This window comes from Somniosus microcephalus, unplaced genomic scaffold (genome assembly GCF_052327205.1).
Source record: "Somniosus microcephalus isolate GS21.2 unplaced genomic scaffold, FLI_Smic_1.0 unresolved_chr1, whole genome shotgun sequence".
NCBI classification, from domain to species: Eukaryota; Metazoa; Chordata; class Chondrichthyes; order Squaliformes; family Somniosidae; genus Somniosus; species Somniosus microcephalus.
Genome location: NW_028225179.1, coordinates 64845736 through 64864347, shown reverse-complemented (window position 1 = coordinate 64864347; position 18612 = coordinate 64845736). Strand labels below are relative to the sequence as shown.

The window sequence follows — 18612 nt, the reverse complement described above, 5'->3', positions numbered from 1 at the left end:
TTTTCAGCTGCCTTGTCCATGCCAGGCCACCAAACCTTGGTTCTGAGATGTTGCTTTGTTCCAACTATTCCCAAGTGTCCTTCATGTGCTAACACCAGGGCTCGTGTGTGTAACACTGTGGGTAGCACGATGCGTGTTCCCCGAAGAACTAGGTACCCCACTACACACAGCTCGTTTGCAATTGCTGCATAAGCTTTACAGTTCTCAAAATGTCCGTTTGTGATTGCCTTCCGTACCTCAATCAGCTCTGGGCTGGTAGCAGAGGCTTCCTCCACCTCTCTAGTAGTGAGTGCTTTTGGTGTCGCACTCACAGCTACAAATCTCACATATTCATCTGAGCCATGAGAATGTCTCTCCTGTTTCGCTGTCTCACCCAGCAATCGTGACAGTGGGTCTGCAATGTTTTGCTTGCCTGGAATGTGTATCACCTTAAAATCATACGGCTGTAATCTAAGTACCCATCTCGCTATATGGGCACAGGGTTTAGAGTGTGGGCCGTATATCACTTGCAATGGCTTATGGTCAGTTACCAAGTTAAATTTTCGGCCATACACATATGGATGCAGCCTCTCACAAGCCTATACAAGAGCTAAGGCCTCGCTCTCTGTTTGAGAGTATTTCCTCTCACAGTCTGTTAAACTACGACTTACATAGCATATTGGCACCTCTTGTCCCTGTTGGTCCTGAACTAGTACTGCGCCTAAACCTACAGGACTGGCATCTGCTATCACCTTGGTTGGTGCGTCCTTATCAAAATATGCTAAAGTGCCGGCTCCAACTCTTCCTTGAGTGGACTGAATGACTGTCTCTGTTGTGATCCAAATTTAAATGGTGTGTCTTTTCTCATCAGGCGTCACAGTGGCTCTGATAGCGTTGCAAACCGCGGGATGAATCTGCTACTGTACCCAACGAGTCCCAAGAAACTCCTCACCTCTGTAGCATTCTCTGGTTCCCGAGCTTCTGCCACCGCTCGCACTCTCCCTGCTGTTGGTCCGATGCCCTTTTCAGACAACAGGATTCCCATGAAAACCAATTGATCCATGTTGAATTGGCACTTCTCTGAGTTTAGTGTCAGTCCACTTTCCATTAGTCTGGTCATGACAGCGTGCAGGCGTCTGTCGTGCGTTTCCTGGTCGTGTGCATGCACGATAATGTCGTCCGAGATGTTTTCAACACCCTCTATTCCAGCTAAGGCATTAGCGATCTCGTGCTGATATTGCTCACTAGCTGAAGATACACCGAATATCAGCCTCTTGTACCTGTACATTCCGTTATGTACTGCAAACGTTGTGATTTCTCGTGACTCAGGGGTCAGTTCTAACTGGTGATAACCCCATTTCAGGTCTAGCTTACTAAACACCGTCGAGCCGTTCACACCTTGGAGTATCTCATCAACGGTGGGGATTGGATATCGTTCCCTCACTATTGCCTGGTTTGCTTGTCTCATGTCTAGGCATAACCTTACATCCTTATCCGCTTTTGGTATAATAACCACAGGATTTACCCATGGGGTGGTGTCGGGGGTTTCTCTTGCTCGTTCTGGTCTCCTACCAGGCTTCGTGCAATAATTACCCTTGAGTGGTTCGACCCACTCTTCCCTACGGTTCTAGACCTTGGACTTAGGTGCAGGGAACTGTAGTGCAGAGAAAAACTCAATAGACCAGGTTGAATAGCACGAAATGGATGCTTTTATTATTAAACAGTTTGCAGCATTATAAAATACATGTCATAAGCACAGATTAAAGTAACTACGAGCATACACATATCTATAAACTTAACTCTATGGAAATGGGGAACACACGGCACATCGTAAAAGGGGAAACACATTACGATTACCCTTAACCCCCTCCCCTAGACCTAAACTAAGTTTCGACTTGAGGAACTCGGGATCATGCTCACCACTTTCAGATTCGCGAAAAGGGGGTTCGCAGCCTTTTTGGCACAGCTTTCCGTCGTCACGTGGATTTGGAAACTTCTGGCGCAGTTTGTTTTTCTTACGCGGTGAAGCAGCAGATACAGCCTTGATGAGCGCTCGTCATGGATGAAATCCGTTAAACCTGTGTTACCTTTACTGAAAGGCTGCCGAAGAACTGGATGCACATGGAGACTCTGCTACCGATGTGATGTTGTAGAAATGGATGCACATGGAAGGTCCGTTACCGAATGGGATGTTGAGGCACTGGAGTGCTAGGCCCTGAGTGTCTTCTTTTATACAGTCATAATGATTATCCTTCTGAGGGTGTCTTCTTCTTCGGCCTGGGTCGTCGATGATCTCCCAACAAAAGTACCCGGGCCACCCTCGTCGTCTTCCCGTCGTGGCTGAGCCTTGCCTGGCCGAACACCGACCACGTCCCGAAACCGAAGTGCTGCCTTAACCGAAGAGTCGTAGAAGTTCCGAAGCGAAGCGTGAAGTGAGGCCTTTCGCATAACGTTGAAGAAATGAAAAACCAAAGTGAAGCGTCGCCTTTTACATACTGATGGACTTTTTCAATCCACAGTTATACCTTTTTGGGACAGTCTTATCTCCCGCCAAATCATAGTCCAGTCTTTGTAATATTTTTGGCGGGCAGAAATCTCTGCAGGGGCGCTTTGTCTTTGTAACGGGAGCCGGTGATAGCTTAACTGGCCTTCCTGGTCGATAATGTCTTTTACTTTGTCACCGTAACTCGGTTCGTATATTGATCGATCTGGAGATTGCCCTCGATGGCTGTTAAACGGTTTTCCTTTGTACAGTAAATGGGTTTAAGTGTTCATTGAATTGTCCGCCCATTTCTTGATGGGCCTCATCCTGTTACCCAAAACTGTCCTGTACTTAGAATCTGATTAGTATGTATGCTCAGTTCCATGAGTTTCGGTTTCCCGATACTGGCTTTCGCGGGCTTACTGTCCTCAATCCACAAGCCTGTCTGGCTTGCAGTAACAGAAATCAAATGGTTCCAGAAACTGATCACGAGGTCCGGCGGCCATTTTGTATGCCCTTTTATCAAAGGTTTTTCTGTACAAGCTTCTTTTGGTCAATAAACTGTCTTATTAACCCTATTTTCTTGCGTGATTAATTACTGAAAATTTCGAATCTTACAGTGGGCCCAGTTACAGGTTCGATAATGTCCATGTCCCTCAATTGTTTTATTTTGGCCTCTACTGCCCCCCTTAAGTTGAATGGTATACGCCTGAGTGGCTGGGCCACAGGCTTCACTTGTGGGTTGATATACAAACTGATCTGTTTTGTGTTCAGCCTTCCTACTCCCTGGAATACCTTTGGATACCGCTGTTCTAGTAGCTGTCTTACATCTACCACAGCTGAGACATCTGCGCCTATTTTTAAAACCCCCAGTTTCATGGCTGTCTCCCTTCCTAGCAACGGCTCTCCATGGCCTTTAACCACAATGAACTCCACCTGCTCAGTTCTCTTACCTATTGTAATCCCACATATGAATATACCTTTAACTGACAGTGGTCGGCTAGAAGCATAAGAGAATAACTTTCTCTCTGTCTTAGGGACATGTGACTGACACTTAATGTGTTCTGACTTTAATCCTTCCCATGTATTCTCATCTATCACATTACTAGTTGCACCCGAATCAATTAATATTCTCAGGTTTACTCCCCCCACACAAAAGGTAAGTCTCTCTGTCACGTTATTTCCAGTAACAGCCAATGCAAAGTCATTTTGTTCCTCTACATTGTTCACACTGTGTTTCTTTGTACCCTTTGTGCGGCATACTTTGGAGAAATGATCCTTTCCCTTGCACTTATGACACGTTTGCCCGCGTGCTGTGCATTTCGGATCTCTGCCCATGTGGTCTGTGTGTCCACATCTGTAACATTTCCTTTCGTTCCTATCGCCATTTCCCTTTGGTTTCTCTGTCGAGCTTTTTGCATAACACCCTCTTTTCTGTGTAACACGACGAACAGTATCTGTCTCCGCCTTCTCTGTACATGACATGGCTGACATCTGCTCCTCGACGTTTCCACATTGTGAGGCCAATTGTAACGTGCGGGCGAGCGTTAGACCATACCCTTCCTCTAGCAATTTCCTCCGCACATAGGCTGACGTGCACCTACTCAGGATAGCGTCTCTTATTTGATTATCCGCATCCCCCCCAAAAGCACAGTCTTTAGCAGCCTGCCGCAAGTGAGTAGCAAATTGTTGCACAGTCTCAACTACCTTCTGGGACAACTTATGAAAAGTCTGTCAGTAAATGCTGCGTTGACCTGGGGCACGAAGTAGTGATTCAAAGCACTAACCACCGCCGTGTAGTCTGCTGGCTCTCCTGTGTCCGGTAGAGTCGAAAAGATATCCTGGACATCTGGTCCTGCTAGGTGTAGAAGCAGAGCTCTTCTCCTCTGCTTTGTGGCACTTGTAGAGGTATCGTCGATAATGAGTCCTTTCCCATCAGCATGAAGCTCAAAAGACGTTAACCACCTCGTCCATCTTGGACCCAACGTGGCTGGCTTGGTGAAGCATGCAAAATTTTGAATGCCGGTCTTCTCCATCCTAGCTAACTAAAACTTGGGCAACTACCTATTTAAAATGATTCCTGTTCGTTATCCTCGTCGCCAATGTTGTATCTATGCTTTAATGCATTCAATCAAGCATGTAGATACGTCGAATTAAATCAGAGTCAGGCAGACAGGCTTCTGTGATCTTTACTTTATTGGTAAAATGGCTGACTGCAGCTTTCCCGGGTAATTCCCATAATGCAATGCACGTTACATTACCCTATTAACTGGTGTTAAACTCGCACATTACATTACCGTATTGACTGGTGTCAAACTCGCAATCAATACACGACAACGTCCACTTCCCTGCCCTCTCCCCGTAACCCCTAATTCCCTTATCAGCTAGAAAACTATCTCTGTTTTAAATGTATTTAATGTTGCAGCTTCCATAGCTCTCTGAGGTAGCAAATTCCATAGATTTACTACCCTCTGAGTGAAGAAGTTTCTCCTCATCTCAGTTTTGAAAGTGCAGCCCCTTATTCTAAGATTATGCCCCCTAGTTCTAGTCTCACCCATCAGTGGAAACATCCTCACCGCATCCACCCGATCAAGCCCCCTCACAATCTTATATGTTTCGATAAGATCGCCTCTCATTCTTCTGAATTCCAATGAGTAGAGGCCCAACCTACTCAACCTTTCCTCAAACGTCAACCCCCTCATCTCCGGAATCAACCGAGTGAACCTTCTCTGAACCGCCTCGAGAGCAAGTATAGCTTTTCTTAAATATGGAAACCAAAACTACACGCAGTATCCAGGTCTGGCCTCACCAATACCCTGTATAACTGCAGCAAGACTTCCCTGTTTTTATACTCCATCCCCCTTGCAATAAAAGCCAAGATTCCATTGGCCTTCCTGATCACCTGCTGCACCTGCATACTAACTTTTTGTGTTTCATGCACCAGGACCCCCAGGTCCCTTTGTACTGTAGCACTTTGCAGTTTCTCTCCATTTAGATAATAACTTGCTTTTTGATTTTTTTCTGCCAAAGTGCATAACCTCACACTTTCCAACATTGGCCCATTAATTCCGTTCCAAACGCGTGAGTACGGTCAGGATACTCACGCATCTGGCCGGAGGAAATGCCGGTTTTCAGCATGCACAGCGCATGCGGAGAAAACTGGCATTTCCTGTCCTCTGAACGAAGGGGTTCAGAGGCACAGCGCGTGCGACTGCACAGGCAGCGCGTGCGCGGTAAAATTCGCCGGTTTCATTCATGCTTTCAGTGAGGTTAAGTCCTTACAACTTACACATGAAAAAAGCATGCGTACAGTTGCTCCAGAGGCTGAGAGAAAGATATATTTTTTGCCCACTCACTTAGCCTGTCTGTCCTTTTGCAGGTTTTTTATGTTCTCCTCACTCACTGCTTTCCCTCCCATCTTTGTATCGTTGGCAAACTTGGATATGTTACACTCGAATGTCGCACTGTCGGAGGGGCAGTACTGAGGGAGCGCTGCACTGTCGGAGGGGCAGTACTGAGGGAGAACTGCACTGTCAGAGGGGCAGTACTGAGGGAGCACTGCACATTTGGAGGGGCTGTACTGAGGGAGCCCTGCACTGTCGAGGGTAGGTACTGAGGGAGTGCTGCACTGTCGGAGGGGCAGTACTGATGGAACGCCTCATTGTCGGAGGGGCAGTACTCAGGGAGTACTGCACTGACGGAGTGTCGGTACTGAGGGAGTGCTGTACAGTCGGAGTGGCAGTAGTGAGGGATCGCTGCACTGTTGGAAAGGCTGTAATGAGGGAGCGCCGCACTGTTGGAGGGGCAGTACTGAGGGAGTGCTGCAATGTCGGAGGGGCAGTACTGAGGGAGTGCTGCATTTTCGGAGGGGCAGTACTGAGGGAGAGCTGCACTGTCCGAGGGGCAGTACTGAGGGAGCGCTGCACTGTCGGAGGGGCAGTACTGAGGGATCGCTGCAATTTCGGAGGGTTAGTACTGAGGGAGAACTGTACTGTCAGAGGGGCAGTACAGCGGGAGCACCGCACTGTCGAAAGTGCAGTACTGAGGGAGCGCAGTACTGTCGGAGTGGCAGTACTGAGGGAGCGCCGCACTGTCTGAGGGTCAGTACTGAGGGAGCGCCACTTTGACAGTGGGTCATTATTGAGGGAGCGCTGCACTGTCAGAGGGTCACTACTGAAGGAACACTGTACTGTCAGAGATGCAGTACTGAGGGAACGCTGCACTGTCGGACGGTCAGTACTGAGGAAGCGTTGCACTGTCAGTGGGGCAGTACTGTGGGAGCGCCGCACTGTCGGAGGTGCAGTACTGAGGGAGCGCTGCACTGTCGGTGTTGCAGTACTGAGGGAGCGCTGCACATTCAGAGCGGCAGTACTGAGGGAGCGCCACACTGTCAGTGGGTCAGTACTGAGGGAGTGCTGCACTGTCGGATGTGTAGTATTGAGGGAGCCCTGCACTGTCGGAAGGACGGGACTGAGGGAGTGCTGCACTGTCGGAGGAGCAGTACTGAGCGAACGCCGCACTGTCGGAGGGGCAGTACATAGGGAGCGCTGCACTGTCGGAGGGGGAGTACTGAGGGAGTACTGCACTTTTGGAGGGGCAGTACTGAGGGAGCACCGCAGTGTCGGAGGGGCAGTACTGAGGGAGCACTGCACTGTCGGAGGGTAGGTACTGAGGGAGTGCTGCACTGTCGGAGGGGCAGTACTAATGGAACGCCTCACTGTCGGAGTGGCAGTACTAAGGGATCACTGCGCTGTCCGAGGGGCAGTAATGAGGGAGCGCCGCACTGTCGGATGGTTAGTACTGAGGGAGCGCTGCACTGTCGGAGGGGCAGTACAGCGGGAGCACCGCACTGTCGGAAGTGCAGAACTGAGGGAGCGCTGCACTGTCGGAGTGGCAGTACTGAGGGAGCATCGCACTGTCTGAGGGTCAGTACTGAGGGAGCGCCACATTGTCAGTGGGTCATTACTGAGGGAACGCTGCATTGTTGGATGGTCAGTACTGAGCTCACGCTGCACTGTCAGTGGGGCAGTACTGTGGGAGCGCCGCACTGTCGGAGGTGCAGTACTGAGGGAGCGCTGCAGTGTCGGAGGTGCAGTACAGAGGGAGCACTGCACTGTTGGAGGGGCAGTACTGAGGGAGCGCTGCAGTGTCGGAGGTGCAGTACAGAGGGAGCACTGCACTGTTGGAGGGGCAGTACTGAGGGAGCACCGCACTGTTGGAGGGGCAGTACTGAGGGAGCGCTGCAGTGTCGGAGGGGCAGTACTGAGGGAGCACTGCACTGTCAGATGGGCAGTACTGAGTGAAAGCCGCACTGTCAAAGGGGCAGTATTGAGGGAGTACCGCACTGTCGGACGGGCAGTACCGAGGGAGAACTACACGGTCCGAGGGTCAGTACTGAGGGAGCAGTAAACTGTCGGAGAGGCAGTACTGATGGAGCGCCGCACTGTCGGAGGTGCATTACTGAGAGAGCGCAGCACTGTCGGAGGGGCAGTACCGAGGGAGCGCTACACGGTCGGAGTGTCAGTACTGAGGGAGCAGTACACTGTCAGAGTGGCAGTACTGATGGAGCACCGCACTGTCGGAGGTGCTTTACTAAGAGAGCGCAGCACTGTCGGAGGGGCAGTATTTAGGGAGCGCCGCACTGTCGGAGGGGATGTACTGAGGGAGCACTGCCCTGTCAGAGGAGCAGTACTGTGGGAGCACTGCACTGTCGGAGGGGCAGTACTGAGTGAATGCCGCACTGTCGGAGGGGCAGAATTGAGGGAGCACTGCACTGTCAGAGGGTCAGTACTGAGGGAACGCTGCATTGTCGGAGCGGCAGTACGGAGTGAACGCCGCACCGTCGGAGGGGCTGTACTGAGGGAGCGCTGCACTGTTGGAGGGGGTGGTACTGAGGGAGTGCCACACTGTCGGGGGAACTGTACTGAGGGAGCGCCGCCCTGTCACAGGGTCAGTACTGAGGGAGTGCTGCTCTGTCGGAGGGGCAGTACAGAGGGAGCACTGCTCTGTCGGAGGGGCAGTACTGAGGGAGCGCCGCACTGTCGGAGGGGCACTACTGAGGGAGCGCTGCACTGTCGAAGGGGTAGTACAGAGGGAGCTCTGCACTATCGGAGTGTCGCTACTGAGGGTGCGCTGCACTGTCGGAGGGGCGGTACTCAGGGAGCGCCGCACAGTTGGAGGGGCAGTACTGAGGGAGTGCCGCACTGTCGGAGGGGCAGTACTGAGGGAGCGCTGCACTGTCAGTGGGGCAGTACTGAGGGAACGCATCACTGTCGGAGGGGCAGTATTTAGGAAGCACTGCACTGTCGGAGGGTCAGTACTGAGTGAACGCCGCACTGTCCGAGGGGGAGAACTGAGGGAGCGCTGCACTGTCGGAGGGGCAGAACTGAGGGAGCGCTGCACTGTCGGAGGGGCAGTACTGAGAGAGCGCAGCACTGTCCGTGGGGCAGTATTTAGGGAGCGCCGCACTATCGGAGGGGCAGTACTGAGGGAGCGCTGCCCTGTCAGAGGTGCAGTACTGAGGGAGTGCTTTACTGTCGGAGGGTCAGTACTGTGGGGGCGCCTCACTGTCAGAGGGTCAGTACTGAGTCAACGCCGCACTGTTGGAGGGGCAGAATTGAGGGAGCGCTGCAATGTCACAGCAGCAGTACAGAGGGAGCGCTGCACTGTCAGAGGGGCAGTAATGAGGGAGCGCTGCACTGTCGGAGGGTCACTACTGAGGGAGCGCTGCACTGTCGGAGGGTCAGTACTGAGGGAGCGCCGCACTGTCGGGGGGTCAGTACTGAGGGAGTGCTGCACTGTCAGAGGTGCAGTACTGAGGGAGTGCTTTACTGTCGGAGGGTCAGTACTGAGGGGGCGCCGCACTGTCGGAGGGTCAGTACTGAGGGAGTGCTGCACTGTCGGAGAGGCAGTACTGAGGGAGCGCTGCACTGTCAGAGGGGCAGTAATGAGGCAGCGCCGCAAAGACGGAGGAGCAGTACTGAGGGAGCGCTGCACTGTTGGAGGTTTAGTTCTGAGGGAGCGCTGCACTGTTGGAGGGGCTGTACTGAGGGAGCGCTGCACTGTCGGAGCGGCAGTACAGAGTGAATGCCGCAATGTCGAAGGGGCTGTACTGAGGGAGCGCTGCACTGTCAGAGGGGCAGTACTGAGGGAGTGCTGCACAGTTGGAGGGACAGTACTGAGGGAACGCTGCACTGTCAGAGGGGCAGTACTGAAGGAACACTGCACTGTGGGAAGGGCAGTGCTGAGGGAGCGCAGCACTATCGGAGGGTTCGTACTGAGGGAGCGCTGCACTGTCAGATGGGCAGTACTGAGGGAGCGCTACACTCTCGGAGGGGCAGTACTGAGGGAGCGCTGCACTGTCGGAGTGGCAGAACTGAGGGAGTGCTGCACAGTCGGAGGGGCTTTACTGAGGTAGCGCCGCACTGCCTTAGGGGCAGTACTGAGTGAAGGTCGCACTGTCGGAGGGGCAGTACTGAGGAAGTGCTGCACTGTCGGAGGGGCAGTACTGAGGGAATGCTGCACTGTGGGAAGGGCAGTACTGAGGGAGCGCAGCACTCTCGGAGGGGCCGTACTGAGGGAGCGCTGCACTGTCAGAGGGGCAGTACTGAGGGAGCGCTGCACTTTCGGAGGGGCAGTACTGAGGGAGAGCTACACTGTCGGAGGGGCAGTACTGAGGGAGTGCTCCACTGTCGGAGGGGCAGTATTGAGGGAGCTCGGCAATGTCGGAGGGGCAGAACTGAGGGAGCGCCGCACTGTCATAGGGTCAGTACTGAGGGAGCGCTGCACTGTCGGAGGTGCTGTACTGAGCAAGCGCCGCACTGTCACAGGGTTAGTACTGAGGGAGTGCTGCACTCTCGGAGGGGCAGTACTGAGGGAGTTCTGCCTGTCGGAAGGGCAGTACTGAGGGAGCGCGGCACTCTCGGAGTGGCAGTACTGAGGGAACACCGCACTGTCTGAGGATCAGTACTGAGGGAGCGCCACAATGTCAGTGTGTCAGTACTGATGAGCGCTGCACTGTCGGAGGGGCAGTACTAAGGGAGCCCTGCCCTGTTGGAGGGGCAGCACTGAGGAAAGGCTGCAGTGTCGGAGCGGCTGAGTGAACGCCGCAATGTCGGAGGGGCAGTACTGACGGAGCGCTGCACTGTCGGAGGTGCTGTACTGAGGGAGCGCTGCACTCTCGGAGGGGCAGTACTGAGGGAGCGCTGCACTGTCAGAGGGGCAGTACTGAGGGAACGCTGCACTGTGGGAAGGGCAGTACTGAGGGAGCGCAGCACTCTCGGAGGGGCCGTACTGAGGGAGCGCTGCACTGTCAGAGGGATAGTACTGAGGGAGTGCTGCACTTTCGGAGGGGCAGTACTGAGGGAGAGCTACACTGTCGGAGGGGCAGTACTGAGGGAGTGCTGCACTGTCGGAGGGGCAGTATTGAGGGAGCTCGGCAATGTCGGAGGGGCAGAAGTGAGGGAGCGCCGCACTGTCATAGGGTCAGTATGGAGGGAGTGCTGCACTGTCAGAGGAGCAGTACTGAGGGAGCGCTGCACTGTCGGAGGTGCTGTACTGAGCAAGCGCCGCACTGTCACAGGGTTAGTACTGAGGGAGTGCTGAACTGTCGGAGGGGCAGTACTGAGGGAATGCTGTACTGTCAGAGGGGCAGTACTGAGGGAACGCTGCACTGTGGGAAGGGCAGTACTGAGGGAACGCTGCACTGTGGGAAGGGCAGTGCTGAGGGAGCACAGCACTCTCGGGGCCGTACTGAGGGAGCGCTGCACTGTCAGAGGGTCAGTACTGAGGGAGAGCTGCACTGTCGGAGGAGCAGTACTGAGGGAACGCCGCACTGTTGGAGGGGCAGAACTGAGGGAGAGCTGCACTGTCGGAGGGGCACTACTGAGGGAGCGCCGCACTGTATTAGGGGCAGTACTGAGGGAGCCCTGCACTACCGCAGGGACAATACTGAGGGAGCCCGGCCCTGTTAGAGGGAAGGCTGCAGTGTCGGAGCGGCTGAGTGAACGCCGTAATGTCGGAGGGGCAGTACTGACGGAGCGCTGCACTGTCGGAGGTGCTGTACTGAGGGAGCGCTGCACTGTCGGAGGTGCTGTACTGTCAGAGGGTCAGTTTGGAGGGAGTACTGCACTGTCGGAAGGGCAGCACTGAGGGAGTGCTGCACTGTCAGAGGAGCAGTACTGAGGGAGCGCTGCACTGTCGGAGAGGCAGTACTGAGGGAGCGCTGCACTGTCGGATGTGTAGTACTGAGGGAGCACTGCACTGTCAGAGGGGCTGTACTGAGGGAGCGCCGCACTGTCACAGGGTTAGTACTGAGGGAGCGCTGCACTCTCGGAGGGGCAGTACTGACGGAGTTCTGCCTGTCGGAAGGGCAGTACTGAGGGAGCGCGGCACTCTCGGAGTGGCAGTACTGAGGGAACACCGCACTGTCTGAGGATCAGTACTGAGGGAGCGCCACAATGTCAGTGGGTCAGTACTGATGAGCGCTGCACTGTCGGAGGGGCAGTACTGAGGGAGCCCTGCCCTGTTGGAGGGGCAGCACTGAGGAAAGGCTGCAGTGTCGGAGCGGCTGAGTGAACGCCGTAATGTCGGAGGGGCAGTACTGACGGAGCGCTGCACTGTCGGAGGTGCTGTACTGAGGGAGCGCTGCACTGTCGGAGGTGCTGTACTGAGGGAGCCCTGCACTGTCGGAGGTGCTGTACTGAGGGAGCGCTGCACTGTCGGAGGGGCAGTACTGACGGAGTTCTGCACTGTCGGAGGGGCAGTACTGAGGGAGCCCTGCACTGTCGGAGGTGCTGTACTGAGGGAGCGCTGCACTGTCGGAGGGGCAGTACTGACGGAGTTCTGCACTGTCGGAGGGGCAGTACTGAGGGAGCGCTGCACTCTCGGAGGCGCAGTACTGAGGGAACACCGCACTGTCTGAGGGTCAGTACTGAGGGAGCGCCACACTGTCAGTGGGTCAGTACTGAGGGAGCGCTGCACTGTTGGTGTTGCAGTATTGAGAGAGCGCTGCACAGTCAGAGGGGCAGTACTGAGGGAGCGCTGCAATCTCGGAGGGGCAGTACTGAGGGAGCGCTGCACTGTCGGCGGGGCAGAACTGAGGGAGCGCCACACTGTCAGTGGGTCAGTACTGAGGGAGCGCCACACTGTCAGTGGGTCAGTACTGACAGAGCGCTGCACTGTTGGTGTTGCAGTACTGAGGGAGTGCTGCACAGTCAGAGGGGCAGTACTAAGGGAGCGCTGCAATCTCGGAGGGGCAGTACTGAGAGAGCGCTACACTCTCGGAGGGGCAGTCCTGAGGGAGCGCTGCACTGTCGGCGGGGCAGAACTGAGGGAGCGCTGCACAGTCAGAGGGACTTTACTGAGGGAGCGCGGCACTGCCTTAGGGACAGTACTGAGTGAACGCCGCACTGTCGGAGGGGCAGTACTGAGGAAGTGCTGCACTGTCGGAGGGGCCGTACTGAGGGAGCGCTGCACTGACGGAGGGGCAGTACTGAGGGAGCGCTGCACTCTCGGAGGGACAGTACTGTGGGAGTGCCTCAATGTCAGAGGAGCAGTAATGAGTGAGCGCTGCACTGTCGGAGGGGCTGTACTGAGGGAGCGTCGCAGTGTCGGAGGGTCAGTACTGAGGGAGTGCTGAACTGTCGGAGGGGCAGTACTGAGGGAATGCTGTACTGTCAGAGGGGCAGTACTGAGGGAACGCTGCACTGTGGGAAGGGCAGTACTGAGGGAGCGCAGCACTCTCGGGGCCGTACTGAGGGAGCGCTGCACTGTCAGAGGGTCAGTACTGAGGGAGAGCTGCACTGTCGGAGGAGCAGTACTGAGGGAACGCCGCACTGTTGGAGGGGCAGAACTGAGGGAGAGCTGCACTGTCGGAGGGGCACTACTGAGGGAGCGCCGCACTGTATTAGGGGCAGTACTGAGGGAGCCCTGCACTACCGCAGGGACAATACTGAGGGAGCCCAACCCTGTTAGAGGGGCAGCACTGAGGGAACGCTGCAGTGTCGGAGGGGCAGTACTGAAGGAGTGCTGCACTGTCGGAGGGGCAGTACTGAAGGAGTGCTGCACTGTCAGAGGGGCAGTAATGAGGGAGCTCAGCAATGTCGGAGGGGCAGAACTGAGGGAGCGCCGCACTGTCAGAGGGTCAGTTTGGAGGGAGTACTGCACTGTCGGAAGGGCAGCACTGAGGGAGTGCTGCACTGTCAGAGGAGCAGTACTGAGGGAGCGCTGCACTGTCGGAGAGGCAGTACTGAGGGAGCGCTGCACTGTCGGATGTGTAGTGCTGAGGGAGCACTGCACTGTCACAGGGTTAGTACCGAGGGAGTTCTGCACTGTCAGAGGGGCAGTACTGAGGGAGCGCAGCACTCTCGGAGGGGCAGTACTGATGGAGCGCTGCATTGTCTGAGGGTCAGTACTGAGGGAGCGCCACACTGTCAGTGGGTCAGTACTGAGGGAGCGCTGCACTGTCGGTGTTGCAATACTGAGGGAGCGCTGCACAGTCAGAGGGGCAGTACTGAGGGAGCGCTGCACTGTTGGAGGGGCAGAACTGAGGGAGAGCTGCAGAGTCAGAGGGGTTTTACTGAGGGAGCGCCACACTGCCTTAGGGGCAGTACTGAGGGAGCGCTGCACTGATGCAGGGGCAGTACTGAGGGAGCGCTGCACTCTCTGAGGGGCAGTACTGAGGGAGCGCTGCACTGTCAGAGGGGCAGAACTGAGGGAGAGTTGCACAGTCGGAGGGGCTTTACTGAAGGAACGCCACACTGCCTTAGGGGCAGTACTGAGTGAACGCCGCTCTGTCGGAGGGGCAGTACTGAGGGAGCACCGCACTGTCACAGGGTTAGTACTGAGGGTGTGCTGCACTGTTGGAGGGGCAGTACTGAGGGAGTTCTGCACTGTCGGAGGGGCAGTAATGAGGGAGTGCTGCACTGTCGGAGGGGCAGTACTGTGGGTGAACCGCAATGTCAGAGGAGCAGTACTGAGGGAGTGCGGCAATGTCGGAGGGACAGTACTGAGGGAGCGCCGCAGTGTCGGAGGGGCAGTTCTGAGGGAGTGCTGAACTGTCGGAGTGGCAGTAGTGAGGGAATGCTGTACTGTCAGAGGGGCCGTACTGAGGGAATGCTGCACTGTCAGAAGGGCCGTACTGAGGGCACGCTGCACTGTGGGAAGGGCAGTACTGAGGGAGCGCAGCACTCTCGGAGGGGCCGTTCTGAGGGAGCGCTGCACTGTCAGAGGGGCAGTACTGAGGGAGCGCTGCACTGTCGGAGGGGCAGTACTGAAGGAGTGCTGCACTGTCGGAGGGGCAGTAATGAGGGAGCTCGGCAATGTCGGAGGGGCAGAACTGAGGGAGCGCCGCACTGTCAGAGGGTCAGTACGGAGGGAGTACTGCACTGTCGGAGGGGCAGTACTGACGGAGTTCTGCACTGTCGGAGGGGCAGTACTGACGGAGTTCTGCACTGTCGGAGGGGTAGTACTGAGGGTGCGCCGCAGCGCTAGAGGAGCAGCAATTAGGGAGCACTGCACTGTCGGAGGGGCTGTACTGAGGGAGCGCTGCACTGTCGGAGGGGCTGTACTGAGGGAGCGCTGCAGTGTCGGAGGGTCAGTACTGAGGGAACACTGCACTGTCGGAGGGGCAGTACTGAGGGGGTGCTGCACTGTCAGAGGGGCAGTACTGAGGAAGTGCTGCACTGTCGGAGGGGCAGTACTGAGGGAGCGCTGCACTGTCGGAGGGGCAGAACTGAGGGAGAGCTGCACTGTCGGAGGGGCAGTACTGAGGGAGCCCTGCACTGCCTTAGGGGCAGTACTTAGGGAGCCCTGCACTGCCCTAGGGGCAATACTGAGGCAGCGCTGCCCTGTTGGAGGGGCAGCACTGAGGGAGCGCTGCAGTGTCGGAGCGGCAGTACTGAGTGAACGCCGCACTGTCAGAGGAGCAGTACTGAGGGAGTGCTGCACTGTCGGAGGGGCTGTACTGAGGGAGCACCGCACTGTCACAGGGTTAGTACTGAGGGAGTGCTGCACTGTCGGAGGGGCAGTACTGAGGGAGTTCTGCACTGTCGGAGGGGCAGTACTGAGGGTGCGCCGCACTGTCAGAGGAGCAGTAATGAGGGAGCGCTGCACTGTCGGAGGGGCAGTACTGAGGGAGAGCTGCACTGCCATAGGGGCAATACTGAGGGAGCGCCGCACTGTCAGAGGGGCCATACTAAGGGAGCGCTGCACTGTAGGAGGGTCAGTCCTGAGGGAGTGCAGCACTGTTGGTGGGGCAGTACCGAGGGAGCACTGCACTGTCGGAGGGGCAGTACTGAGGGAGCGCTGCACTGTCGGATGGGCAACACTGAGGAAACTCTGCACTGTCAGAGGGGCAGTACTGAGGTAGTTTGGCACTGTCGGAGGGGCCGTACTGAGGGAGCGCTGGGGTTTATTTATAGCTGGGCGATAGTGTCTGTGGACTCTGACGTCTGCTCGAAGCCGAATGCTGAGTGGGCGGGCTGGTGCATGCTGGGACCTGTGGGTGCTAAACAGGAGCCTGAGGTGGCGTCTCAGTATCGGCCACTGAATCTCTCTCTCTCACTCTCTGTCTCTCTCCCTCTCTGTCTCTATCTCTCACTCCCTCTCTGTCTCTCTCTCTCTCTGTCTGTCTGTCTCTGTCTCTCTCTCTCTCTGTCTGTCTCTCTCTTTCTGTCTCTCTCTCTCTCTGTCTATCCCTCTCTCTCTCTCTCACTCTGTCTCTCTCTCTGTCTCTCTCTCTCTGTCTCTGTCTCTCTCTCTCTCTCTGTCTCTCTCCCTCAGTGTCTCTCTCTCTCTCTCTGTCTCTCTCTCTCTGTCTCTCTCCCTCAGTGTCTCTCTCTCTCTCTCTCTGTCTCTCTCTCTGTCTCTCTCCCTCAGTCTCCCTCTCTCTCTCTCTCTGTCTCTCTCCCTCAGTCTCTCTCTTTCTCTCTCTCTCCCTCTGTCTCTCTCTCTCTTTCTCTCTGTCTCTCTCTCTCTTTCTCTCTCTCTGTCTCTGTCTCTCTCTGTCTGTCTGTCTCTCTCTGTCTCTCTCCCTGTCACTCTCTCTCTCTCTCTCTCTGTCTCTCTCTGTCTCTCTCTCTCTCTCACTGTCTCTCTGTCTGTCTCTCTCACTCTGTCTTTCTCTCTCTCACTCACTCTCTCTCCCCCTATCTGTCACTCTCTCTCTGTTTCTCTCTCTCACTCTGTCTCTCTCTCTCTCACTCACTCTCTCTCCCCCTATCTGTCTCTCTCTCTCACTCTGTCTCTCTCTCTCTCACTCACTCTCTCTCCCCCTATCTCTCTCTCTCTCTCTCTGTCTCTCTCTCTCACTCTGTCTCTCTCTCTCTCTCTCTGTCTCACTGTCTCTCTCTCTCTCTCTTTCTGTATCTCTCTATCACTGTGTCTTTCTCTCTCCCTGTCTGTCTCTGTCACTCTGTCCCTCTCTCTCACGCTGTCTCTGTCTCTCTCTCACTCTCTCTCACACGCTATCACTCTCTCTCTCTCTCTGTCTCTGTCTCTCTTCTCTCTGTCTCTCTCTCACTCTCTCTTTCTCCCTGTCTGTCTCTGTCTCTCTCCCTCTGTCTCTCTCTCACTCTCTCTCTCCCTGTCTGTATCTGTCTCTCTCTCACTCTCTCTCACACGCTGTCTCTGTCTCTCTCTCACTCTGTCTCTCTCACTCTCACTCTCTCTTCCCCTGTCTGTCTCTGTCTCTCCCTGTCTCTCTCTCCCTCTGTCTCTCTCTCACTCTCTCTCTCTCCCTGTCTGTCTCTGTCTCTGTCTGTCTCTGTCTCTCTCTCACTCTCTCTCCCTGTAAAGATGAGCTATTGAACTGTGGAACCATCGCAAAAACAGGAACATCCTCAGACCTTGCGGCCCACTGACTGACTGACTACTGATAAGATGACGAGAAAACAACTACTGACCATTGCTCACATAGTTTTGGACACGTCTGCAGTGGGAGGGTGGCCAGGTGTTGGGTATATAAGGTGCTGTTTGAAGACACTCGGGGCTGCAGTTTGCAAATTGATATAGACAGGCTAAGTGAGTGGGCCAAAATTTGGCAGATGAAGTATAATGTGGGAAAATGTGAGGTTATCCATTTTGGAAGGAAGAATGAAAAAGCAAATTATTATCTAAGTGGAGAGAGACGGTGGGCAGCACGGTGGCATAGTGGTTAGCACTGTTGCCTCACAGCGCCAGAGACCGGGGTTCGAATCCGGCCTCGGGCGACTGTCTGTGTGGAGTTTGCACATTCTCCCCGTGTTTGCGTGGGTTTTCTCCGGGTGCTCCGGTTTCCTCCCATAGTCCAAAGATGTGCGGGTTAGGTTGATTGGCTATGATAAATTGACCCTTAGTGTTAGGGGATTAAATACGTGGGGCTACGGGGATAGGGTGGGATGTGTGTCGGTGCAGGCTCGATGGGCCGAAATGGCCTCTATCTGCACTGTGGGGTTTCTGTGATTTCTGTGTGAGACTACAGAATGCTGCGGTACAGAGGGATCTGGGGGTCCCAGTACATGAAACACAAAGTTAGCATGCAGGTACAGCAAGTAATTAGGAAGGCGAATGGAACATTGGCCTTTATTGCAAAGGGGGATGGAGTATAGGAGTAGGGAAGTTTTGATGCAACTGCAAGTGAGAGCACACCTGGAGTATTGCGTACAGTTTTAGTCTCCTTATTTAAGGAGGGACATACTTGCATTGGAGGCAGTTCAGAGAAGGTTCACGAGGTTGATTCCTGGGATGAAGGGGTTGACGTATGATGAAAGGTTGAGCAGGTTGGGCCTATACTCATTGGAGTTTAGAAGAATGAGAGGTGATCTTATTGAAACATAAGATTCTGAGGGGGATTGACAGGGTAGATGCAGAGAGGTTGTTTCCCCTAGTGGGGGTATCTAGAACTAGGGGGCATAGTCTCAGAATAAGGGGGCACCCATTTAAGACGGAGATGAGGAGGAATTTCTTCCCTCAGAGGGTCGTGAATCTTTGGAATTCTCTGCCCCAGAGAGGTGTGGAGGCGGAGTCATTGAATATATTCAAGGCGGAGATTGACAGACATTTGAGCGACAGGGGAGTCGAGGGGTGTGGGGAGAGAGCGGGAAAGTGGTGTTGAGGCCACGATTGGATCAGCCATGATCGGATTGAATGGCGGAGCAGGCTCGAGGGGCCGA

At 55.0% G+C, this 18612-nt stretch overlaps 1 protein-coding gene across 1 annotated transcript in view; it reads left to right on the top strand.

The window, feature by feature from the left end:
- LOC147095447 (uncharacterized) overlaps positions 1 to 386 on the top strand; it is a 68075-nt gene extending 67689 nt beyond the window's left edge. Inside the window, exon 9 of the mRNA XM_085973639.1 lies at positions 378 to 386. Coding sequence (XP_085829765.1) covers positions 378 to 386 — 9 coding nt within the window. The remainder of the gene's footprint in view (positions 1 to 377) is intronic.
- Positions 387 to 18612: the final 18226 nt, after the last annotated feature.